General features: G+C 40.6%; 2 protein-coding genes across 5 annotated transcripts; both read left to right on the top strand.

Annotated features, from left to right (window-relative positions):
• Positions 1-5,972: 5,972 nt before the first annotated feature.
• TMEM9B (TMEM9 domain family member B) lies at positions 5,973-24,471 on the top strand. 4 transcript variants are annotated; one of them, XM_019948161.3, is made up of 6 exons: positions 5,973-6,796; positions 9,109-9,200; positions 12,517-12,625; positions 14,919-15,053; positions 18,975-19,148; positions 19,621-19,956. In XM_019948161.3, exons 1-5 carry the CDS (start codon positions 6,431-6,433, stop codon positions 19,128-19,130), a joined length of 858 nt encoding a protein of 285 aa, XP_019803720.1. In that variant the 5' UTR covers positions 5,973-6,430; the 3' UTR covers positions 19,131-19,148; positions 19,621-19,956. The 4 variants fall into 4 exon arrangements, with proteins under 4 accessions (XP_019803720.1, XP_019803719.1, XP_019803721.1 ...); XM_019948160.3 differs by lacking the exon at positions 19,621-19,956 and adding an exon at positions 24,418-24,471 and having other exon boundaries at positions 5,978-6,796; XM_019948162.3 differs by lacking the exons at positions 9,109-9,200; positions 19,621-19,956 and adding an exon at positions 24,418-24,471 and having other exon boundaries at positions 6,650-6,796.
• On the top strand, positions 24,433-25,370 carry ASCL3 (achaete-scute family bHLH transcription factor 3). Its single transcript, XM_004332411.4, has one exon. The coding sequence runs from the start codon at positions 24,433-24,435 to the stop codon at positions 24,952-24,954; it is 522 nt and encodes a 173-aa protein (XP_004332459.2). The 3' UTR covers positions 24,955-25,370.
• Positions 25,371-25,568: the final 198 nt, after the last annotated feature.

Here is a 25,568-nt window from a genome sequence, read left to right as displayed (position 1 = left end):
TGCTAGCAACTTGATTGCAACACTCCCTTGATTATCACCTTTCATTGTCCCTAACCTGAGTTTCTCTCCTCTCTTCATAAGCAACTTAAATCCCTGGGTCAATGGATATAATGATTCACTTGCATATACTTTTAACTCAGTTTACCTTCTCTTTTTGTCACACTCACTTTGCAAAACCACAATTCCAGTCAGAGCCAGCTCTTTGCCTACCCCTATGCAGCAACCATGCTGACTGGTCTCATTTTAAACTCATGTCCATAACTCCCAGGCCCTTAACACTGCCCAACAATCATATCTCCCTAGTCATTCACCTTTTTATTCTAGATCAGGGGTCTGCAACCTTTTTCTGCAAAGGGCCGGATAGTAAGTATTTTAGGCTTTTCAGGTCATACAGTCTCTTTCACGACTACTATACTCTGCCATTGTAACAAAAAAGTAGCCAAAGGCAATATATAAGCATTGCCTTACATATTGCCATACAACTCATAAAATTTGAATTTTATGTAATTTTTATGTGTCGCAATTTAGTATTCATCTTTAGGTTTTTTTCCCCAACCATTTAAAAGTATAAAAATTATCGTTACCTAGCAGACTGTACAAAAACAGGATTTGGCCACAGGCTCTAGTTTGCTGGGCTGTGTTCCTAAGTTATTTCACACCTTCTCTTTTCTTCTCAAGTCTCTAATACTGCCTTCTAATACTGCCAGATGATGGCCTTGCTTTCTACTTCATTCATGAAATAATCAGAACATTCACCACTCCTACCACATCTAACCTCTTACCAGCATCTCTATGCATGAATTCAGCTTTCCCTTCTGTTGCTGTGTTACCATAGCACAAAACCAAAATATTGTATAACTTACTGTGTTTATTGTCTCCCCGACTAGAATGTTAGTTTCAGGAGGGCAGAAAGTTTTATCTGTTTTACACCCTGCTGTATACCAAGTACCTAGAAGAGTGTTTAGCATGTAGTAAGTGCTCAACAAATGCTTGATTGAACATTGGCTACCAGACCAGCAGGTAGGAGTCTAGAGAATTTTTCTCTAGAGAAACTTACCTCTCCTTCCAAGAGAAAGAAACTATGCATCTTGGCAGTTGATCTTGAGTGCCCTAAGTGGTATTTTTTTCAAACTTCTTCGAGAAAACACCCACAATAAGAAATCCCCATTTTATGGACTTGACCCAGTACATAATATGTACATATGATGTATATGTGTGTATGTGTGTGTATATGAAACCAAAGTTTCACAAAACAATTTCCTTTTTATGTGTGATATATTCTGACATAGTATTTTCTATTCTGTCTTTTGGGAAAAAAAGTTTGTAGCAAGTGATTAAATTGATTTCACAAACCACTAATGGGTTTGCAACCAGAAGTTTGAAAAATACCGCAGTGTGTTCTACTAATCACAAGCCCTGTCTATGTACACAGAGCTTCCAGTCAGTTTTCTAATGCCTAACTCTTACATGTGAATAGATAGCCAAGGATCTCCAGACATTTAAGGAAAGCTTCTGAGAATTCCCTGGCTGTCCAGTGGTTAGGAGTCTGTGTTTTCACTGCCGTGGCCTGGGTTCAATCCCTGGTCGGGGAACTAAGATCCTGCAAGCTTCATGGTGTGGCCATAAAAAAAGCTTCTAACAGAAAAAAACAAAACAAAACACAGCCACGGAACAAAGACTGAAAAACTCATAACATTAGAAATATCATCAGAGAAATAAGATGCTGTATTCCCAGATGGAACAGATTGCTATTTAAAAGGGGGCAGGGCAGTCAAGAAAGTAGTAAATTTAAAACAGGATAACAGAAATGTGAAAATTCAAAAGAAGAGTTGGAAGATAGAAGCCTTTCAGAAAAACAAAAAGAGGTAGAAATGGGGAAGAAATGATAAAATTATTCAATTATTCTAGGGCAAAACCTGTGTAGTGGGCTCAAAGAATAACTAGTCCAGAATGAAGGAGGATGATGAAGCCCTGGAGGGTTGTCTTCAATTTAAAAAAAAAATAACTAAACTGATAGGCTACCTGATGTGTTTGAAAGTATTGAGAGTTTGGGATAAATTAATTATAGATACTTGAATGCTAAGAAACATGGAAAAAGAGGCAATGGCTAACTTCGGTCAAAAAAAGGAAATGAAATCATATTATGCTAATTTATTCAACCGTGAATAAATACGTACACAGTTATAATAATGTAAGGAATAGTGATTTACCTAAGTAAGATGATATAGATATATTGAGGGATGGAGGATGGAGAAATAATACATGTGTTTATGAGAGGACATTGGAGTGTAAGTACATAGCTTATTTCCTATAGCAAGAAGTAAGATAATAGCCCAGACTGAAAAATCAAGAACTAGAGTATAAGCATGCTATTAAGAAATAGGGAGAAAATCCCAGAAGAGATTTATCTTAAAAGATAAGAAAGAAGTTGTCTCTGGGGAGCAGAAATTCAGAATGTAGAGTGCTGGGGTAGGGTCAACTGTGAAGTACCATTTGATATCTTTAAATGCACTATACTGGGGACTTCCCTGGTGGTTCAGTGGTTAAGACTCCGTGCTTCCACTGCAGGGCACACAGGTCTGATCCCTGGTCGGGGAAGTTCCGTGTGATGCGGCCAAAAAAAAAAAAAATACTATATTGGTAAAAATAAAGATGAATACAAGTAGTATAGTTTTTCATTTATTTGAAAATCTTAGCAGTCAGAATGGAGGAACTGTTTCCCTTAGGTATTGTAAGATATAAGACACTGGGAAACCAAGAATACTGATTTAGCACCCTTCTGAAAGAAACTTTAAAAATTCTCCCTGCTTTGGTACTAAACCTTGTGTTGCTTTGTTATTTTACAGTCTCCAGTAACTTGTCAGCTATTGCTGATACCAGCATCTCTAAGAACAGAAAGATGTAATTCTGGCCTCATACATTGTTGTTACCATGGTGGGAGCCAGCAAGTATACTTATGTGGCTTTACAAGTAGCAGGGGGCAGAAAATCTTACTAAAGGGGGCTTGAGTAGGAGTAGGAGGGAGCACCCTGGCAATGCACATGGTAAAGGAGAGGGCTCACATGAGACATTCCCAGGGTATGCTCAGAAGAACTTCTGTGTGTCCTGCTGTAACCACTGGAGACATGATCCAAGGAAACCATCATATTGATGCTGTGCATGACTCCATTTGTTCTCCTGGACTGCTGTGGCCTGGGAAAGTGCTGAGTAGATCAGAAAGGATGAGGTGGAGAAAGAAGACTGGGGCATCCAGAGAACTATTTGAGCTCTGGAGGGAAAAGGGGTGAGGGGACTGCAGACAGAGCTAGCAAAACCTCAGTCCCAGATACATAAATTGTCACTTCTGCTTCCTAACCTTCTGACTTCCACACTTAAATTTAGAGAAGAGTCTTCTTACTCTTCTGACCATCCCCCACCAGGGAATTTTTTAGGCCTTACAAAGAAGTGAGAGGGCGCATACCTGGTAGGAAGGTGCACCTGGACTTATCACTCCTTAAGTGGAATAGAGTAAGGAAACATAGTCACAGGGAAGCAGGGAAAAGAGTGGGTACTAAGGCGAGTCTTGTCTGTAAACAGAACAACTCTGATGTGACCTGAAGGTCTAGGAAGACCCTAGGACAGAAAATCTCCCCTCTCCTGCTTACTGTGGTGCCCAGATCCCATCTGTACTTCTTTGGGCATCTCAGCATTGCCCTCTCATAATAATAAAGGAATAAAGTAGGGATTCAAGTAGGTACCTGATATTTGGAGACTGACCAGAGGAGCCTCTCCCATTCCTTTTCCCTTTTCCAGGTCCCCACAAACATTTATTGGTTTTTACTCTGTCCCAGTCTCCAGGTACAAAGATAATGAACAAGGCCACTGCCCTCAAAGAGTTTGCAAAATTTTGATGGAGGTTGGGAGTATAGAGGCAGATATGAAAACATAATTTTATCCTAATGGGTTAAGTTTGGAAACAGATCTGCACAAATACAGATGGAAGTGCACCTAAGTCAGGGAAGGCTTTCTAGTTGAAGAGACTCCTGACCTAAGGGGAAAGTAAGAGTTATCTAGGCATGAGCAGGGCAGAACAAGAACTGACTCCTCCACTTCCACTGTGTCACCTGGAATTACATTCCTTGTTTAGTGACATATACCCCCCCAACCTCAAACCTTTGGCTCTAGCTGTGCCAGTTCAACTCTGTCACCCCTCTCCTTACCCAGGCCTGAGTCTTCATTCAGACTCTAGCCAGGCAACTAACCATCTTATTACAGTCACTCTACTCAAGGCAGCAACATCCTATATTCTAGAACAGCTATATCTAATATAAATATTAAATTTTCTAGTAGCTACATTTAAGAAGTAAAAAGAAACAAGTGAAATTATTTTAATAACATTTAACCTAATGCATCCAAAATATTTCAACCTTAATATAAAAACATTATTGAGATATTTTGTTTTTCATATTGTCTTTGAAATTCAGTATATATATATATATATATATATATATTTTTTTTTTTTTTGGCTGCACTGGGTCTTCGTTGCTGTGCGTAGGCTTTTCTCTAGCTGCAGCGGGCTACTCTTCGGTGCGCAGGCTTCTCATCACGGTAGCTTCTCTTGTTGCAGAGCATGGGCTCTAGGCGCATGGGCTTCAGTAGTTGTAGCACACGGGCTCAGTAGTTGTGGCTCGCGGGCTCTAGAGTGCAGGCTCAGTAGTTGTGGCACACGGGCTTAGTTGCTCCGTGCATGTGGGATCCTCCCGGACCAGGGCTCGAACCCGTGTCCCCTGCATTGGCAGGCAGATTCTTAACCACTGCGCCACCAGGGAAGCCCAAGATTCAGTATATTTTACACTTACAGCATATCTCAATTCAGTCACACTTCAAGTGCTCAATTGCCACATGTGGTTAGTGACTACAATATCTGACAGTGTAACTCTAAACTTCTGCCCAGACTGAGTGTACTTGGTGAGGCACTATTATATATTTCCTCTAGGTCTCTGTACCCCGAGTCAAGGCCCTGAGAACAATTTTGAAGAACGGGAAGGCCTGTGAGGTTTCAGCCAAAGAGTAATCACTCCCTTCAGATGCTAGACCTAGACAACTAACCCAAAACTGATCTCAAACTTGCTGATAAGACAGCTTTTAGCAATCACAAATCCACAAGTGCATCACAGTCAGACACATTTGACCCCTGGTGTCTCCAGATTGTCCTCTGGCCAGCAGGACACCCGCTAAGAAAACCTGATAATTAACTAACGTAACAGCATCTTCAGAAGGCAGCCTGGAGGGGCCTTGGTGAAAAGTCATCTAGTCCTGCCATTCTGGTTCTGGTTGGGACCGGGAACCACTTGCCATGTGGGACTGAAAGGGGCTAAAAATATTTGGCGTAGCATCAGACACCTTGTGTTAGAGTCTAGCATCAACAAGAATCACATGGGAGAAAAATATTGAGAAAATTCTATCCGTTAATTAAACATTTCCACAAACTAGGAAAAGACCACCTTTTGAGTTTTGCTTAGAGAAAGGAAACACGGGGTATTCCATGAAAGCAGAATTTGAAATCCATAGGTAAGAGTTCAGTCACCTCATACTGAGACCAGAAAAGGGAAGTGTTTGGACCAAGGTCATTCAAAAAATCCGTAGAAGTTATGATGAGCCCCTGCATCCTTTCCACTACAACCCCACTGTCTCTACTAACTGAAAAATATTTTAATTGGAGACACTATGCCATCTCCAAGGTTATCCTAAATTACCCTTCAGGATGACCCGCTCTGGGAAGGATGGGTCAGTGCTCCCCGGCTTCTGACTTAGGGGACCAGCCACCTTGAATAGGATTGTAGCGCCGCGATCCCCCACCTTCTGGAATCGTGGACGGAGGAGGCTACTAGGGCGGTTCTCTCGCCAACTCCACACCTTCCGGAGGCAGGCCTGGCCCAGCCCAGCCCCTCCGCTGTTTCCCAGTTCCTGGCGGCAGGCTGGGCTTAGGCGGTCAGACCCCCAGTGGGAGGCAAGCGGGGAGCCCCAAACGGAGGCCACACCCAAGAAGGCAGCTCACAGACTGTTAGCAACTTCGCGAGGAGTGGGGTCCGGGATGCGAGTGGGCCGCAGGTCAGTACCCAAAGTGCCAGAGAGGACCTCTCGACCCTCTGACTGGGGGTGGGCATCCCGGGAAGCGATGGCTCGGCCAGTCCCATACCTGTCCCCACGCCTCACACCCGCCCCGCCGGCGCCGGCCGGGACGGGCCGCCTCTCAGCAATTCCTGGGGCTTATTAGGCTCACTCTGGGTCCGGCAACGAACTGCTCCGGCCTCGCAGGGGTCGCTCTGGCCCCGCCCCCCCGCTGACAGCCCGGGCTTGCTGGGGGGTGGGGGTGGGGGTCCTCCCTGGGCTGGAGGACCTGCTAGTGCACTGGCGGCCCACAGCCCCGCAGCCTCGGTGCCGGGGAAAGATGGCCTATCACCTCAAAGCTCCGCCGGACCCACGCTGCGCCCCCGAGAGGCCGCCTTTGCTCCTGGGGCACCGCGCAGCCTCCCGGCCTTCGCACCGGGAACCGTTTCCGGGGCGAATGCTTTTCGTAGCTGACCCGGCGCGGCCCGTGACGCGAGGGCCCAGACGGAAGTGCGGGCGGAAGAGCCGGAGCCCGAGCCGGAGCCCGACCGAGAGCAGGTCTCGGGGGCTCCGGCTGTGGGGACTGCTGGGGCTGGCAGCGATGGCGACCCTGTGGGCCGGCCTCCTTCGTCTCGGCTCCATGCTCAGCCTGTCCTGCCTGGCGCTCTCGGTGCTGCTGCTAGTGCAGCTGTCGGACGCCGCCAAGGTGAGTCCCGCCCCGCGCTCGCCCCAGACCGGAGCTCTTCCCCTGCCTCCGGCCTTGTCCACCTGCGTCCCACCCAAGTCCTCTCCCATCCCTGACAGCCCGACCCCTAGCTTCACAGCCCTGACTACCACCCGGAACCCTCCCGACGGCCAGGGAGCAGTCCAGCCTTCCCTGCTCCAGCTGTCTGACGGTCCCCGCCCGCACCCCTCCCACCCGCGGAGCTGACACCCCGCCCCAGCCCCACCCGGCCCTGACGGCGCCCAGAGTCGGGACAGCATCTCCGCCTCCTTGAATTTCCCTTCCCAGCCCCGACAGCACCCCCGCTCCCGCAAACTTGACAGCCTTTCCAACTCTAAGAGCCTTTAACTTAATACACTTGAGCTCTGACAGTCCACCGCCGCCCTCCACCGGCTTCACAGACCACTGCCCCAATTCCCCAGGCCAAAATGATAGGAAGCCCGCATCTCACAGCTGTCTTCCCTCTTAGGAACTAACTCCTCTCAACTCACCCCTGAACTCATCCCTTCCCACTGTGGGAACTTACTTCTCCTGGCAGCCTTCCTTCTCAATACGACCTACAGGAGTCTCTCTCACTGGCCTCATATCCTCACCTGACTCCCTCCAGGACCTCCTGGCCCCTTTCTTGCCTTCTCTCTTCTTGATAATTTAGAGGGTAAGGGAGGATCCAAACTACAGGAGAGGTGAGGTTGTGGCCTTCTCCCCTGCTCCATTTCTTGGCCCTTCTGGTCCCCCTCATGCTGCTATCTAGTCCCCTTCGTGCCCATACCCTCCAGACCTGTCCTTGATGAGCTAGCTCATTACTAGGGAAAACAGATGGCCTGCACATTAATGTGATGGGAAAACAGAATGACATTTTTCTTTTTTAAGTTGGAGCTTTACTCTATAATACCTTTAAATATAGGGGCTGGGAAAGATGGGTGACAAGTATACAGATCGGGGGGTTTTGGTCAGGGGTTCTTTTTTTATTGAAGTATGTAGTTAATTTACAGTGCTATGTTAGTTTCAAGTGTACAGCAAAGTAATTCAGATTCTTTTCCATTATAGGTTATTACAAGATATTGAGTTTAGTTCCCTGTGCTATACAATAGATCCTTGTTGTTTAGGTCAAGGGTTCTTTTTGAAATCTTCCCTATGTCCCTCCAGAAACAGGGGCAGCGGCAAGTCTCCTGACTTTCAAAACACTGCTGGCACCCTCTGCATATCTTCTGTCATCACTCTAAGTGGTATATTGTAACCATGTACTTGTCAGTCTCCTTTACTTGGGCATGTCCTAATTCTGGGCAGGAACCATGTCTCACACTTATCTGAATCCACCTCATTGTACACAAGTTCTGGCACAGGACAGATGCTCACTAAGTAGTTGCTCAATGAGTAAATGAATTAGCAACTCTGCCAGATATACCACCATATATAGGAGTTTTGGACCTGGTCCTCTGGAGACTAATGAGCTGCTGCCTTCTCAGATTAGATTCCCCTTTGTTGGGGAAGCATCTCCTACTCCCTCTATTCATAAATTTAGTCACCCCTTCCTCCACTTCTTGAAACTTGCTTTATCAGTAGTTGTCCTCTCTGTCTCCCAGGGATTAGAAGCAAAGTTTCCTGGGAAGGGTAGACCAAACTGATCTCAGCTACACTCACACTACTTCCCTTATGTATTGGGTTGGCCAAAAAGTTCGTTCGGTTAGTGGACATGTTCAATAAAGTTCTCTGTGAAAATGAAGAAGATGTGTTTTATTTTTACTTTAAACCGAACGAACTTTTTGGCCAACCCAGTACTTCCTTTCTAATTGTAGCTAAGTGCCTCCAAAACTTCATCCGTTCTATAGGACTCTGGCCCAACCCATTTTATCCATAGCAATACCTTTCTACCAAAGGGTGGAAGGATGGTGAGTAGAAGAATTGTGATTTGTTTTGTGAGTAATTTTTAGTTTGATATTTCCCCATCCTTCTGTAATCAGCATTCTTATCTGCAGGCGCAGCTGTCTGTCTACCTCGTCTTTCTACTAGCAGGTAGATGGTGATAACATTAGCACAGTTTGATTGTCATGTGACACAAAAATGTGATTAACAAGTCACAGATACTAGATGTTATTTCAAAATAATTTTATGTAGTATATAATCATTCATTAGCATTACCAATGGCTTTTAAAAACTTGTATATCCCACAGTTATTTAAAATTTTAAATGAATGGTTTTAGAATACTTGGCGGGGATGCTTAGCACAATGTGTAAGTTGCAGTTTTTAAAAATATTGATGATAAACTGTCAACAAGTTTCTATTTTGGTTATAGAATTCTGAGGATGTCCGATGTAAATGTATCTGTCCTCCCTATAAAGATAATTCTGGGCGTATTTATAATAAGAACATATCCCAAAAAGACTGGTAAGTATTCTGGATTACTGAATTACCTGTCAAATTTCTTTCTTTGGTTGCCACTGTTAGCCCTGGATATTCATCCAATGTATTGTTTTCTCTTTAAGCAAAAGTGTTGAATTCCATTTCTATTTGAAAAAGTGAGAGTAAGGCCCTGAGTGCATGATGTAGGCCTAAAAGAATGTAGCCAAAATCCCCAGGCAGGGAGGCTTTTACATTGGGATGGGGCTGAGTTTGTGGCACCCAAACTACCCATAGCTACCCTTCTGTGTCCCCTTAAATTTTGGTCCTCCCTCTTGCTTCTCAGTGGAAGGTAAGCAAGCCTCATTTATCTGGGTCAGAGCTTTTACAATTTGTAGGTTTTGATGATATCTTGTCAGATATAGGAGACTATGTTTAAAAGTGTCAGCAGGCTCAGGAAGGAATGGGAATGAGCCATGAATATCAGAGTTTACCAATTGGTGTGCTATTAATAGGTTATAGGTGTGCCAAGTCATTGATCCCTTCAGCCCTTGGCATATAATCAAGTAGGCCTGTGATGACTGGGATCCTGACTAGCTAGCCACCAGCAGCCTTCTCTGTTTATCCCAGTGGACCTTACAAATAATAGCTTTTTCTACATGTGCCGTAAAATGATTGGGAAGCAGTTATTTTGTAGCAGGATAGGTGGGCTCCTTACTCTGGACTGGGACGTTTTATGGTTTGTAATGGAAGGTTGCCAGGATAGGCCTAGAAGAAAAATAGCTCCAAATGTACTGTACTTTCACATGTGCCCGATTTCACAGCTAAATAGCCCCGAAAGTTTGAAAGCAGAATTAAATTCATTCTGTTACAATATTCCAGGCTGACTTTGAGTAAAAAAAGGCAGGCTTTGAGCATGTTTAGCTTTTCTGATGTCATTGTCTGTTCTTCCCATGATGTGCATTTAGGTTCAATCCGACATTTGGTGAGTATATTCTTGAGAACTTCTTGTGAGCTTTTGTGTTCTACTTTAAATTGTCTCATACTACAGTGATTTAGCTATTCTTCTAGGTTTTATATCAGCAAGTTACTTTATATGAAAAGAAAACTCAAATAAGTTATTCCTATAAATTTTCCAAATATATTGAGCACTTACAATCAGTTTATTGTCAGTAATAGAATATGATGCCTGTTACTTGAGTGGCAAATGAACTCACTATTCAAGTGTTTAGCACTAACCTTTTCACTGACTTTTTGTTTTTCCAGGTTCACAGAGAACCGTATATCATTTATCCCTGGTTATTGGTGAAAATAGGGAGCTTTGAAAGTAAACAGTTGAAAACTAGGCTTGCTTTGGAATTTTTCTTCCCTCTCTCCCTTGCTTCCTTCCTGCAGCTTAGCCTTTTACTAGGGATAGGTTCACAGATGTCACTGAAAGTTTTTTAACTGGCTTTAGAAGGGTAGGCAAGTTATGACTAATCAAGATGTTATGGCTTTGCGAGGCTTCCAATATCTTATCTGACCCTGTATATATTTTTACCTCCTGGCCTCTCCATTTTGTCCAGTTGTTAGCTTTAATTCTTCATTGACCTATACTGTCTAACTTAAGAAAAATTTTGAGTTCTCTGGTTTGTGTTTGAGGCGTGATTTGAAGCTGATAATGTCCTCCTTTTGGCACTAGGGGGAGGTGTCGCCTAGTTCCTGAAGTGGTTGTGTTCTGTATCTGGGTTCTGTGTTTACAATGAGTGGCCAGCCAGAACCAACCTTCCTGCTTCGTCTCCCATCCTGCACAGCACTCAAAATCTCCTTGTTATTAAACTGTATTTGTACTTCCAAAGAAATACTCAACACTTAAATTCCCCAAGTAATTCTTAAGTATTGTTACTAAGGCTTCTGAAGCTGAAATAGAAAACTAAGTAGGAGATAAGTCTCATTTTCCTGAGGTTCAGAGAGATACAGGGGGGCTGTCCTAGGAGGCAGGAGCCCGGGATTCTGGTCCTTTTACCTATTACTTTACTCTGACCTGTACAGGTGACCTCTCCGAGAGTGCTGGGCTGGATGACTTCTATGATTCTGAGCTAGATACCCCTGCAGTGGGATTTAGCTTCCTCTGCCTATTTTATGCCTGCATCCAGCTGGATACGTTCCTGGTCTTCTGTACATTTGGAACAAATATCACACACTTGTATGGTGTGAATTGTGGGACCTTACTCTTATTTGAAAGTCTGCCAGTTGAGACTTATTCTTTCATTACTACCTTTGTTAAAATTAAATTACCTGTTAAGGAAAACTGACTGAACTTTTATCATTTATGCCATTTTGGGTTTTCTTTCTTATGCCACAGCTCAGAGGGAACAGAACACAAAAAAAGTACGTTCTGATAGGGCAAAGGGAAAGAATCAGCCTGGAGCATTGGATGCCCTCAAGAAGGTGGGTGGAGTGAGACAGGATGCTGTGGTAGAGTTCGTGAGGCAGCTAGACATGCCTAAGGGAGAGAGCACAAGAGGGAGGGAAACTGCCCAGCAGCCAGCAGGAGGACAGCAAAGCTTTGCCTGCCTTTGCTGAAGGTGATCAGGGTAGTGGGCTCTTAATAGCTGGGGAGAGTAAGAATTTAATTATTTCCTAGAATTGACAGATTTCTGGGAAAAAGATTTTTTGGTTAGGCTTGCTTATCATAAGCTGTAAATAAGTGACCTGGAAAATGGGGAGAAGATAAACGTCCAACCACAAAAACATTCAGCCTGTTATTATTTTTAGGTACTGTTGCCAGGTAGTGTTTTCATTTTAAAATATTTTTGTTGTCCTAATCCTACTTCTCCATGCTTTTTAAATAGACTTTTGCTCATTAAGAAAAGTAATTGTTTCTTACTCTGGTGTTCAGCTTTTAGAGTTTCATAATTTACCAACTGTTATGTGTGATTAGCCATTCATATACCACACTGTGGCAGTTTAGATGATATTAGTTAATTCATAAAAGAGGTAATCTCATATTTGAATAATGCTTCAGGTCACTTTAAATCATTTAAGGCAGTTTTACTTGCTAAATGAACAAGTCTAAATATGACTTGATCTGCTAAGTAGTTTTCAGTCCCATTTGGGATTTTTCCCATTTTTAACTATAAATAGCACTTTTGAAAATAGCTGCTACATATGTGTCTTTATGGTTTCTTAGACTGTTAAAGCTTACCAAATTGCTAATGTTTAGAGAGGAAATGATTTCCCTTCCTTTACTGATTATTCGTTCCTTATATTCATTCTTTCATTGGGAAAGTTCAGTGATTATTCCGGATTTCAGGAAAGGTTTGATCAGTGCAAGTAGAAAATCCAGCTAGGTTTAGGCAGTATTTTATCTTTGTTTTTCCAGCGATTGCCTTCATGTTGTGGACCCCATGCCTGTGCGGGGGCCTGATGTAGAAGCATACTGTCTACGCTGTGAATGCAAATATGAGGAGAGAAGTTCTGTTACGATCAAGGTAAAAAAACAATAATCCATCTTTTCTGCTTCTGGAACAGTTTTTGTTGGTATCTAGACAAGAAAGAAAATTTTGGACATTTGAAATCTATTTAGTTACCTAAACTATTGCTCTTCCATCCTGTTCCCCAGCACCCTCTTACCCCCTCCTTTCTCATCCCCAGCCCGCACCCTAAAAGGAGCAATGGGCCTGCTCTCCGCCTGCCTCGTTGAGATGCCTTGTGCATTAATTAGGATACCTTAGATAGATGTGATATGTGAAATGGCACAAAAAAAGTCCTAAGTATAATTAGCATTTCCCAGAAAGACATTCCAGCTTCTCTGCGGGCCATGTACGCCAAAGATTAGTGAGAAAGCAGGATGATTAGACCTTCTTCTTCCTGCCCTCTCAACCCTTAGAAAAAATTATATATAGAGTGACTGCTCTATCCTAGAAAACATCACTTCTGGATTTTAAGATTTCCTTTCTTTATCTTTTATAGGAAATGGAATGTAGATCACTCATCACAATTTGGACCTCTAATGAGTTCAGTTACTTTATTATGGTGGCTAATAGTTCTTCTCCCCAATTTTTTTATATGGAGGTCCCCATTCCTGTTGCAAAAAAAAAAAAAAGCCTCAGGGGAATCTGGGGTGCTCAGCTATGCCAGTTACAAAGACTCCTGTTGTGATTGACCCTGTGGAGAGCTCCTGCTCCAGCAGGGTACTGTCCCATAGAGAAACCATCATTGTACTTTTCTATTTTTAAACAAAATTTTTATGTATAATTTCCATACCCCAAATGTCACTCATTATAAGTGTACAATTTTATAAATTTTAGCAAATTTAAAACCAATTTTTAAAATCCAGTTTTAGGGACTTCCCTTGTGGTCCAGTGGTTAAGACTCTGCACTTCCAATGCAGGGGGCACGGGTTCAATCCCTGGTTGGGGAACTAAGATCCCACATGCCCCGCAGCCAAAAAATAAAAATAAATAAATACTTTGGGTATTGGCCCTGATAACTTTCTAAAAAAAAATTATAAAATTAAAATCCAGTCTTGGAACATGCCCATCACCCCAAAAAGATCCCTCATAACCATTTATAGTTAATCCCATTCCTACCCCCAGCCCTAGACAATCACTATTCTGCTTTGTGTGTCTACAGATCTGGACATTTCATATAAATGGAATCATAAAATATGTGGTCTTCTGTGACTGGTTTCTTTCACACAGACCTCAAAAACATGTCTCTTCATGTTGTAGCATGTATCAGTACTTAATTCCTTCTTATTACTGAATAGCATTCTATTACATGAACATACCACATTTTGTTTATCCAGTCATCAGTTGATGGACATTTATTTCCAGATTTTTACTCTTATGAATAATGCTGTCATCAATATCTGCATACATGTCTTTGTGTGGATGTATGTTTTCCTTTCTCTCTGGTAGATTCCTAAGAGAGGTAAGTTGTTTTTTTTTTTTGCGGAACGCGGGCCTCTCACTGTTGTGGCCTCTCCCGTTGCGGAGCACAGGCTCCGGACGTGCAGGCTCAGCGGCCGTGGCTCACGGGCCCAGCCACTCCGCGGCATGTGGGATCTTCCCAGACCGGGGCACGAACCCGTGTCCCCTGAATCAGCAGGTGGACTCTCAACCACTGCGCCACCAGGGAAGCCCTATATTTAATTTTTTAAGAGACTGCCAGGTTGTATTCTAAAGTAGTTGTACCATTTTACATTCTCACCAGTAACATATGAGGGTTAAGTTTCTGTACATCCTCGCTAACATTTGGTATTGACTGTCTTTAACTGTAGCCATTCTAGTGGGAGGTGTCACACTGTACTGCTTGACACCACACGAATTAAGATCTCAAGAAAATCATGTGCCTAAAATGTATTTTTGTATATCTAAATTGATCTAAAGCAGTATGCTCTTGAAATTCATCTGAATTACATTTTCTGTTAGGGATCCTAACAGAAAGTGGTCTTGACTGCAGTGCTGTTGAATCTAGGACACTGTATTCAGGTGAAAAAAGAGAACTGCTGTGCTAGCAGTGGTGCAAATGATTAGCAGTAGGTGAAGATGGAATTTGAAGACTCGTGAAAAGATCCCAAAGGCAAAATGCTTTCTTTCCTTTTTTTCTATAAATAATACTTTGGTGAAGAGTTGAGTTTATTTCTTATGTTGGAATCTGGTTTGTATAGAAATCCTATATGCTTAACAGATCAGTCTTCACTATGGCTTCAGCATTATTATACAAAATTCAGATTTCTTGGCTTGAACAGAGATACAACTTATTTTCAATTTCCTTTAGGTTACCATTATAATTTATCTCTCCATTTTGGGCCTTCTGCTTCTGTACATGGTATATCTTACTCTGGTTGAGCCCATACTGAAGAGACGCCTATTTGGACATTCACAATTGATACAGAGCGATGATGATGTTGGGGTAAGTTCTTAGCATGCCCTAGGTGTTCAAGGCCAGTCTCTGTCATCATCTGATATAAAGTGCATGTAAAGAGTAGTTACATAATAGATGTCCCTATCTGGAGCAGATCCTGCACCAGAGAACCTAAAGACAATTCTAATATTAGTGTATGTCTCTTTATGAGGAAATTGCTCTGTAAAGCCATAAATGTGGTGGTTTGACCGATGATCCTTGGTGAGTGTGCTGTACAAGGCTTTGCCTTTCACTACCAAGGGCACAATTTTCATTGCCTTTTCCTGTTTACATTGAGAAAAGCATCGGAGATAGTCTTCTTCCTAGGCTCCTGCCTGAACACCTTTCCTGTCAACATCACCAAATATTTTAAAAGGCAAAGAGGCTTTAGTGAAGGGAAGCATGAAAACCATAATGTTCTTTACTTAATGAAGTACAGCTTGATAACCTGCTGATGTTTTATATTTCCTATTTTCCTCCTTCTTTAAAAAAATCTGTGATCTTTAACTCTAGAGAAAAATAAAACCATCACTCCTGATTCTCTTCCTATCTTTAAAACACATTCATATTTGTATATATAATAATATTACTTCACTCAAAACCTTTGAGAAATTGACATAGTCCGCAAATTTGTTATTCAGTATGGCTTAGAGAATTATATTGTTTGTTTTGTCATTATCCTGTTTGGGTTTGTTTCCAAATTTTCCACTATTTCATTATTACATATATAATATTCTTTAGAAATTACTTTTTATTTTGGATTACTTTATTGAACTATGTTTCTTAAAGTGAATAAAATTTAGTAGAGTGTCAAGAATCAATTCCAAAAGCCAAAGCCAGGATAAAGCCTCGCCAATCACAGTCAAAAGTCCTTTTACTCTGGAATGGCTTGTGGACCCATTGGTAAAAGATGAGAAAGGGGATCCCGAATGAATGGCTTAAGTTATAATTACAGAGCCTGCTTGTCTCATGAATATCGATATTGAATACTCAACTTAATTTGAGCAAGATTTCATTTTTGTTTTGTGAAGAACTTTCATAGAAATACCTCTCTTTGCCTCTTTCCCTTTGCTTCCTTTAGTAATTCAACCAACACATAACAAGTAACTTTTCCATATCAGGAAGAATTAGAGTCTCAAATACTGTTCCCATGTTAATTTTCATTCACATACAACATTTCCCATTGATATTTTGGGTCAGATGATTGTTTGTTGTAGGGAGCTGTCCTGTTCACTGCATGATATCTAATAGCATCCCTGACCTCTGCCCACTGGAAGCCTCATCCCAATCATGACAATCAAAAATGCCCACAGACATTGCCAAATGTTCCTGGGGGTCAAAATCACCCCCAGTGAGAACTACTAACATATGAAGACGTTATGTATCAAAGGCCACCTAAACCGTTTCATTATAGGCACAGAGACAGAAACTGTGACTTAAACTACATCCCTTATAGCATTAAATATCTGGTTCCTGATTTTAGGGATAGACAATATTAATGTAATACACAGAGCATAAAAGAAATGGATGTACAAATGTATAGATAAAAACATGTAGGAAAGGCATTTGATGGGACCATGTGCTTAGTAACCATTTTGTTCACCAGAGATTGATTCTGTGAGCATGTCGATCATGTGAGAACATTGTCTTGAGAGGCCTGGCTGACTTTTGCATATCAGTTAAATTGATTCTGGGCAGAGAGAGGTTTTCTAAACACAGGTACGAATTTATGGTAACAACTCCGTTCAAAAAGAAGTTCAATTTAAATTCCTACAATTGTTGCTAATCCAAGATGATAGTTCTTCACTCTTTATGTGCCTTTATACATGCTTTTGTTAAATTCTCAGTTAAATTCTGTTTTAATTTTTTCCATTTTTGTTGGGTGTAAAGTACTTTGAATCAAGTGAGAGTTAGCACAAATAGTTAAGAAGCTCACTGCAAGTAGTCACAATAGTTACTGTGTTATATATCCACGACACATCATTGCTATTATCAAAGCATTACATTAAAACATGTTTTGTACTTATTGTAATTTTATCAGGTATAAAAAGTGCAAACATATATAAAGAGTAAATCTCTATTTGCATTCTCCTGGCATCCATGACTATGAGCAGCTAGTTCAGTCTTGTTCTGATGGATGGAGAATAGGCCAGAAGGATTAACTGTGTGTTTAGTCCTTTAAATTTGTTCCTTAAGAAGATGTTTCTCTCCCTACCTTGAAGAGTAGATAACAGGACTATGAAATTGAGAAGCACTCTGCTGGTAAAGTACATCCTTCTTCCCAGTCTTGTTTATGTCAAAACAAACCAATGGTAATAATGTTTTATATACAAGTTCACTGAAGCACCATATTCGGATAGTGTCATTTTAATCTACCTGAACAAAATCAGTGTGGTAAGATATGACACCAAGTCACGTTTAGGGAAGCTAAGACTTGTGCTTGTGCTCATTTGTTAGATGACCTTGGATCGGTTTATTTCCTCATGGGAAATAAAGTAATCTAACAACATTAGCTGCCTTCCTCTTTCCTAATGTTCTTTCTTACATCTTTGAAACATTTGAACTTTGTGGAATTGTTTTTATTATTTTCATTTGTAAGGTTAAAAAAAGAATGGGGTTTGTACAAGATATTACCTAAATTAAGTGAAAAGTTGAAGCAATTTTGGTAAAGAAGGCAGGGATAGATTCTTTACAGAAAACTCTTTGATGTCTTTGAAATGTTGACATTATATAAATATCTTGCTCTAAAAAGAAGACCAGGTGTTAAAACACTGTTTAGTTATAGTTTTATATATATAGTTATGCAGTTATGTATAGCTTTCCATAGACACGCTGACTGCTGCCCTGGGTATATAATAGAGCTTTTGCAAACATGCAAAACAATATTGTTTCTTTCTGAGAGGCGAAGTTTAAGAGGTCTGACTTGTGACTTTTATCCTATGTTGGAACATTTAGGAGCTTTGCTAACCCAGGTTCAGGAAAAAGAGATCAAGGAAAAGGCAAACAAAAGCAATAAATTAGTACTGAATGCCTTTTGTCATTTAGGCAGCTGTGTTTATATCTCATGCATAGATAGATAAGCATGGTGGTTTCCTGTGTAATGACTACAAACATCAGTGGCTTTGGTTTACTTTGACCAGGACAGGTTCGTTTTCTACAGATACCTGGGTGACCCTTCAATGGCCTCTTTCCTAATGCGGCAGCTAACATGGAAGCTACTGTGTGCTTAGCAATGAAAGATTCAAGTCTTTACCAAATAGAAATGCTGAAGTAATAATTCCTTACTGTCCTTAGCACTAGAGGGTAATTGTAGCACTTGAGCTATGTCTCTGTTCATTACAGATTGGGGAAGGGGGGAAATGTAGGTGTTGAGGGCATAAGAAGAGATGGAAACCAACCAAGATAGGATCCAGTCAACTCATCTCCCAGGATGAATGTGGCCCCAAGCTGGCAAGTAAAAATTCTAATATAATGGGAGTCAGGAAATTAAAAGATAGGAGTTTCCTCAGCCACAGATTAGCTATATAGTATTGAATAAAACAAGGAAAAGCCCCACTTTCTGTATCTGTAACATATAGATATTAACATGCAAAATAGATTTTCTTTCCACCACTCATCAAGACGGGCTTCTCTTTAACGTAAATGACCACTGTCTTTGTCTTGATCCCAACTTCTTAAGGGAATGTCTTTGGAAATGGTGACTCATGGGAACTTTGCACAAATACCTCCTCATCGCTTATTTTACTTGAACCAACTATTTCTGTAGTTGAGTTCATCCTGCTTCTGGTAGTTGAGTGCCTAAGAGTGCTTGGCCAAATTAGATGGTCTGTTTGAAAAGGCCAGCTGCTCCTATCTCCGTGGCTGGATAACTGTGTGTGTGTGTTTTACATGGACCATACTGTCTGATGTTCTCCATTCCTGGACTTTCAGGATCACCAGCCTTTTGCAAATGCCCACGATGTGCTGGCCCGCTCCCGCAGTCGAGCCAATGTGCTGAATAAAGTAGAGTATGCCCAGCAGCGTTGGAAGCTTCAAGTTCAAGAGCAGCGAAAATCCGTCTTTGACCGTCATGTTGTCCTCAGCTAATTGGGAATCGAATTCAAGGTGACTAGAAAGAAATAAGGCAGACAATGGGAAAAAATTGACTGAGTTTTCCTGGGTTTTGTGTTAATGCCCTGTTGATTTCACTAACTCTTGCTGGAAAATTCGAAACTGGAAACAAAAACATGCTTGGTATTTTCTTTTCTTGTTAATGTATTAGTGGAGGCATTTTTTAAAGCACATGCCTCAAACAACGTTAGCCTTTTCCTATTTGTGACTTTTACTAATAAAAATATGTCTGCCTGTAAATTATCTTGAAGTCCTTTACCTGGAAAAAGCACTCTCTTTTTTACCACACAGTTTTAATTTGGTTTTCAAGATAATTTTCAGGGGTGGTTTTTGTGTGGTGTTTTTTGTTTTTGTTTTTGTTTTTGGCAGAGTAGGGGAGGGATACGTGGGAAGTGCTTAACATAACTTTTCTCAAGTCACTTTACTAAACAATCGTTGTAAATAGACTTTGCCTTTTATTTTCAAGTTTCATTTATATTTTGAAGTCTGCCAGCCTCATCAAAGCCCTGACTTACCTATTTGAATTTTGCACTGACTATATTATCTGGACATCTGGTTGGCCTGTGGCTGCACTTCATGGTAAATTGGATCTGAAATGCCTGGTGGCTCTTCATAAGATGCAGATTTTCTTCATGTACTGTGATGTCTGATGCAATGCATCCTAGAACAAAGTGGCCATTCACTAGTTTACTCTAATGAATAAACATAGTCTTGGTGTGTGGTCTTTCTCATCTTCTTCTAGTATCTTTAAGGATGAATCCTAAGGACTTGGACACTTGCAATAAAGAAATTTTCTTTTAAACCCAAGCCTCCCTGGATTGATGACGTACACATATTTGTCAGCATCTCCAGTCAGGTTGAGAGGCAGCTGTTTGAGCTGTAGTGTGTACAGCTTTGAACTAGCACTGGAGTTCCAGTTGCCTCCCTCTGAAAGGTATAGCAGTTATTGGATAACTGGCTTTTTTCTTCCTATGTCCTCTTTGAAATGTAACAATAAAAATAATTTTTGAAAAACTTTTTTTCATATTCTTTTCTATTATGGTTTATCACAGGATATTGAATATAGTCCCTTGTGCTATACAGTAGGACTTTGTTGTTTATCCATTCTATATTATAATAGTTTGCATCTGCTAATCCCAAACTCCCAATCCATCCCTCCCTCACTCCCCTCCCCCTTGGCAACAACAAATTTGTTCTCTATGTCTGTGTGTCTGTTTGTTTCATAGATAAGTTCCTTTGTGTCATATTTTAGATTCCACATGTAAGTGATATCATATGGTATTCAGACAATGGAATATTATTCAGTGCTAAAAAGAAATGAGCTATCAAGCCACAAAAATATGTGGAGGAACCTTAAATAAATATTACTAAGTGAAAGAAGCCAATCTGAAAAGGCTATTTACTATACGATTCCAACTATATGACATCCTGAAAAAGGCAAAACTATGGAGTAAAAAAAAAATCAGTATATAATATGTCATTATACATTTGTCAAATTCCATAGAATTGCACAACACCAAGAGTGAACCGTAATGTAAACCATGGGCTTTGAGTGATAATGATGTGTCAGTATTGGTTTATCACTTGTAACAAATATATCATTCTGGGGCTGGCTTATTGGTAGTAGAGGAGAATGTGCATATATGTAAGAGTAGGAGGTAAATGGGAACTATGTACTTTCTGCCCAGTTTGCTGTGCATCTGCAACTGCTCTGAAAAATAGTTTATTTAGAAGGAAAAAAATTTTAATAGATATATAATAAAATGGAGGTTCATACTGAGCTTCCTGGTTATGGCCTTAATCTCTGTTTTAAAAATATTGGCGAATATTTGCACATTATGAGATTATTACTTAAAGATATTTTCCATAAATAATTTTGATATAAGATTATATAACTCAGATAAATGGGGGGGCATTCTTTTTATAAAAGAATTTGTTACAAGAGTCCAATTTTGCAAGCAAAGCTTTCTATTTAGTTTTGTTGTATGTTGTCATATCTACATATTAGGTAGAGAAAACAGATAAACCAGACTGAGCAGTTCTGTTTAACTGTAAGCTATTTTGCATGTTGTTACTAAATGATCACCTATAAATCAGTTTAAGTCTGACTCAGCCCAAAGTACAGCCTCTCGGCAACAAAATTCAGGTAAGAGACTCTTCTCCAGAGTGGCCCATGGGGGAGAATAAAAACATGGTTTTTAAGAAAATCCCTAGGCACGGTTGATAAATGATGAATTTTTTCAGCTATCTGATTATTCCATTATCTTAAACTATCAAATATGCTTATATGTTGAAAGAGTCAGTTTTGCTGATGATTCAGTCATCTGGAGGAGCGGAAAGTGTTTTTGGGTTTGGAAGTCAGGAGATTTAGGTTCTGACCTCTGCTCTGCTACTAGCTCTGCAACAATTATGAGAGATTGGATAAGAGGATTTCTAAGGTTTCTCTAGGCCTAACGTTCAGTAATTCAATTATATGTGCAGTTGTAGCTTTTTGTTTTTTCCATGCTAGATATTTGTAATGTCTCAGAAAGTTGAAGCTTTTATGCTCAGCAGAGCATCCAGAATCTCTTAGGATTTTATCATTAAGACCTCATCATTTATTTCCCAGAAGAGTTCTAAGACAGACACCTGAGATTTTCCCTAAAAGGCAGGTGCATTTGTTAGCTATGCGTGTATCTGGCTTTGGAGCCACAGCACTTAACAGCCTGTGTGGCTCTCTTTTAAAACCTTTACTCAGTGTCTACAAACATGTCCAGCTGCCACTAGACTTCCTATCTTGATCCTCTTCGCTACTGCCTTTTTCATTCTATCACTGTTGTTAAATTTTCTTCTTTGAAAAAAGGATCATTTAAATGCTGCTACATTGATTGGTGAACTTTTTGGAAATGCTCAATAGAAAAGGCTTTCTCATCAGTGTGTCTCCAAAGACACCAGGCTCTTTTTCCAAGAATTATGCAACGTCTTGTTAAAACCTAGAAACTATTAATTACCTGTTGTGTATACAAATTACTCAGATTTCATCTGGGTCAAGGCTTAAGATATTGTTAAAATTATCAGTCAGGATGAACTATACCGAAAGAATTCTGTGTGTAATTAGCTTTGATGACATCTGCTTTACTTTTTGGAACCCTGTTGTATCAGTTCTGGCTCGTTAGCTATAGGCAGAAATAAGGTGCTGATGTTCTCAGAAATGTAGTAATAGGGGCTCCATACCCATTGTGCCATCATCTCCCAACTTCTGCTATACACATCCTTTATCTCTTACCCTCTAGAATTCTTGGCTCGAGAATTTCCCAACTCTTTTTCTCAGCAACTTTTTCTTTTTGACAGAATCTTGGCTAGTTTGTAATCCAGAGATTTTCATTTTATGTTAGTTATTTTAGGCCATTGGATCAGTAATTTGGAATCTTTCATTTCCTCTGTTTTGATTTTTAATTGGACCTATGGCACTTATCTCATTCCCTCACCACCACACTTCTATTAGGAAGAGCTTTTCCTGGCATTTATTCCTTTTTCAGCCTTTTTCACCATGACATTATAACCCTCCCCACCACTCACATTTCCCACCCCTCATCCGCTATCCCCCATCCCCTACCGCTCTTTCTGGTTCCAGAGTCATTTGTCTTTTCTGTAACCATACTTGATAGGTTAGGTTTTTTCACAAGAATTGTAATACACTTTATTGCACTTGACTTCTGGTGCTTAGAGACTGCTCCTGTCATTACATAGTGCAGCCTGCAGAGTTTTGTTTTTCTCAGGTAGAGAAACAAGTGCCAGTGTTTACCTAATCTTGCCCTTAAACATTAGGGCTGGGTTTTTTGTGGAAAAAGAAAGCCACCTTTCCTTCTTTTCTGAAAGCCCAAAATTAGATTTCATGTGGCTTTTCCTTTTCCATTTTGGGTATGTTCTTCATCTCAACAGATGTGCTTTGGATAGATCAATGTTTGATTTTCCAGTGTTAGGGAAAATATAGGCCAGGTTTTCTATAAGGTGCAGGTGAGAAAGGGATGCTGCACAAGTATTCATCTGTTAAGAAACGAAACAGGAAAAGAACTAATACCTAGTGCATTATGTATTTTTTTTTTCATTTAATCCTCACAGCCACCCTGCAGAATAGTTGATATCTCAGTTGGACATAGGAATAAGCCAGAGCTCAGAAAGGTTAAGAAATTTGCCTAAGGACACACAGCTAAGAAGAGGCAAAGCCAAGATTGAAACTTGAGAATGTTAATGACTGAAAGAAAAACGCTCTTTTCCTACAGCACTTCCTTGACTTCCAGTTAACTAGTTACACTGTAATGTTCCTGTGAAATCCGTTGTGACATTATTACAGTCAAAGGCAAAAAGTAATGGTAGTGTAATAAATAAGCTGGATGCAGGCCTATTCAGAAGAAGGGAATGTGTTGATATGAGACATCTTAGAGTATTATACTTTAAGTTCCATGGAAAAAAAACCCTAAATACAGATGCACTTAATATATTTAAAGTTCTAAGTAAAAATATGTTAATTGACCATGTTTTAAATGTGTTAGGGGAGTTTCTCATTAAGGGAATCTTACAGTGAATTTTTAAGAGCAAATGATTCCTTTTTTATTTTTATTTTCAGTTTTGCCCCCGGCATATCAGGTATCGTTTAAGAAGGCTATGCCTGTGAGGTTGCATGATCACTAACTAGTTTGTAATTTCTCCAACACGTATTTGAATATCGTGGTGTTTCAGTGTTTCCCAAACATCAGTATTTGCATACACCTTCACAATCTTCATTATATTAGTGTTCCACCTGTACTGCTATTTACTTACTATTTTTCTGTAAATCAATTTACATTTTTTACTCAAGTAGCTTTATTTTTAAAAGAGACTTTGTATCACTACTGTAAATGTGAAATCAGTATAATTCACAATAAATAGAAATTAATAGTAAAATATTATTAGATTCTACTAGATACTATTCCTGTTGAAGGCTTCCATCTGAGGAGGATTAGAAAGCATTCTAGTAGTATGGAAAACACACTCTCATCAGACTAAAGATATATCCTTGTAATCATAAGGACTGAAAGGAAATAACTTTCTCACAAGGCAAGTCAATGTTATTTCATGCTGTTTCTGTGTACCATCAAAAATCCTACCCAAAGAATGTTGTAACCCCATCAAGTTTTCAGAATGAGCTCAGAAACTATTCATCAAAGCAGAAAAGTCTCTAATCTCTGTCGATATCTGCTCTCTTTTGATCTGGCCAAATTAATAAACTTGGTTCTGTTTCCAGGCTAAAGAGGAAACGATGGACAATAGAAGCTACTCCAATCTACCAGACAAACTGCCTGTCTCCTCTGATTCCACCCACTTGCCACTGACCAGGTCCTTCTATCTGGACCCCATGATCATGTTCCACCTGTACCCTGAGGGCCCAGTGCCATCTCCTTACTCTGAAGACCCGCCATTGCTGCCTTTTTCCAGTGACTCTCTGATCATGGAAGATTATGGGGAACCCTGCGCCTTCTCCTTCCCAATGCCTTATCCAAATTACAGAAGGTGTGAAGACTCCTACAGGCCAGCCTTTATCCAGAAAAGGAATGAGCGGGAAAGGCAGCGTGTGAAATGTGTCAATGAAGGCTATGCCCAGCTCCGACATCATCTGCCAGAGGAGTACTTGGAGACACGACTCAGCAAAGTGGAAACCCTCAGAGCCGCAATCAAGTACATTAATTACCTGCAGTCCCTTCTGTACCTTGATGAGGCTGAGGCCAAGAATAACCCCAGGAAAAGATTCCTCCATAATGGCAGCCACCAGCCGCCACACTGACCCCATTTTCAGAATCATTTGATTTCCTGTTTCTAAATAGAAACAAATAATTTCACAAAATGTGGTCCCTTACATCATGTGATAGTTTTCCTAATGGAATCTCTGGGTGGGCAGATAATAGTTCAAATGCTAAGTTGTGTTGGATATTTCTTACCTGGGTTTCAGATGTACTAAACTATCTTATTGAGAAAACGCTTCTTAACCTTTGGTAATTTCTTTCAAGAACTTTAGGGAAGCAGGAGTCCCTAGAATTCTCTATATCTTTCACCTTGCCCTTCTCGCACACTTTGCCAGAGTCTCAGCTGTGAGAAACTCAACAAAAGTATTGTAAGACTAATGACTATTCAATTCCTGTACTGCACTTTGCAGACGCTTCATGCTAAGCAATCACAATGAACCTCCCTGGATTTGTCAAAGTTTGGTGGGTTTTATTATTTGGAGTTGGCAAGAAATCTATACCTCACTCATAATGTGATGCGGAAGTATCTTGGGGCTAAAGCAAAAGTAGTTAACAAAACCTTGTTGTCATTTGAAATTACTTCAGAGTCATCTTTTTCCTGCATGCAGCAGACATCCTCAGGTAGCTTAGTTTGCGCTTAAGAGTGCAGGCTCCA

This window comes from Tursiops truncatus, chromosome 8 (genome assembly GCF_011762595.2).
Source record: "Tursiops truncatus isolate mTurTru1 chromosome 8, mTurTru1.mat.Y, whole genome shotgun sequence".
In the NCBI taxonomy this organism is placed as follows: Eukaryota; Metazoa; Chordata; class Mammalia; order Artiodactyla; family Delphinidae; genus Tursiops; species Tursiops truncatus.
This window is presented reverse-complemented; position numbering and strand designations above follow the sequence as displayed.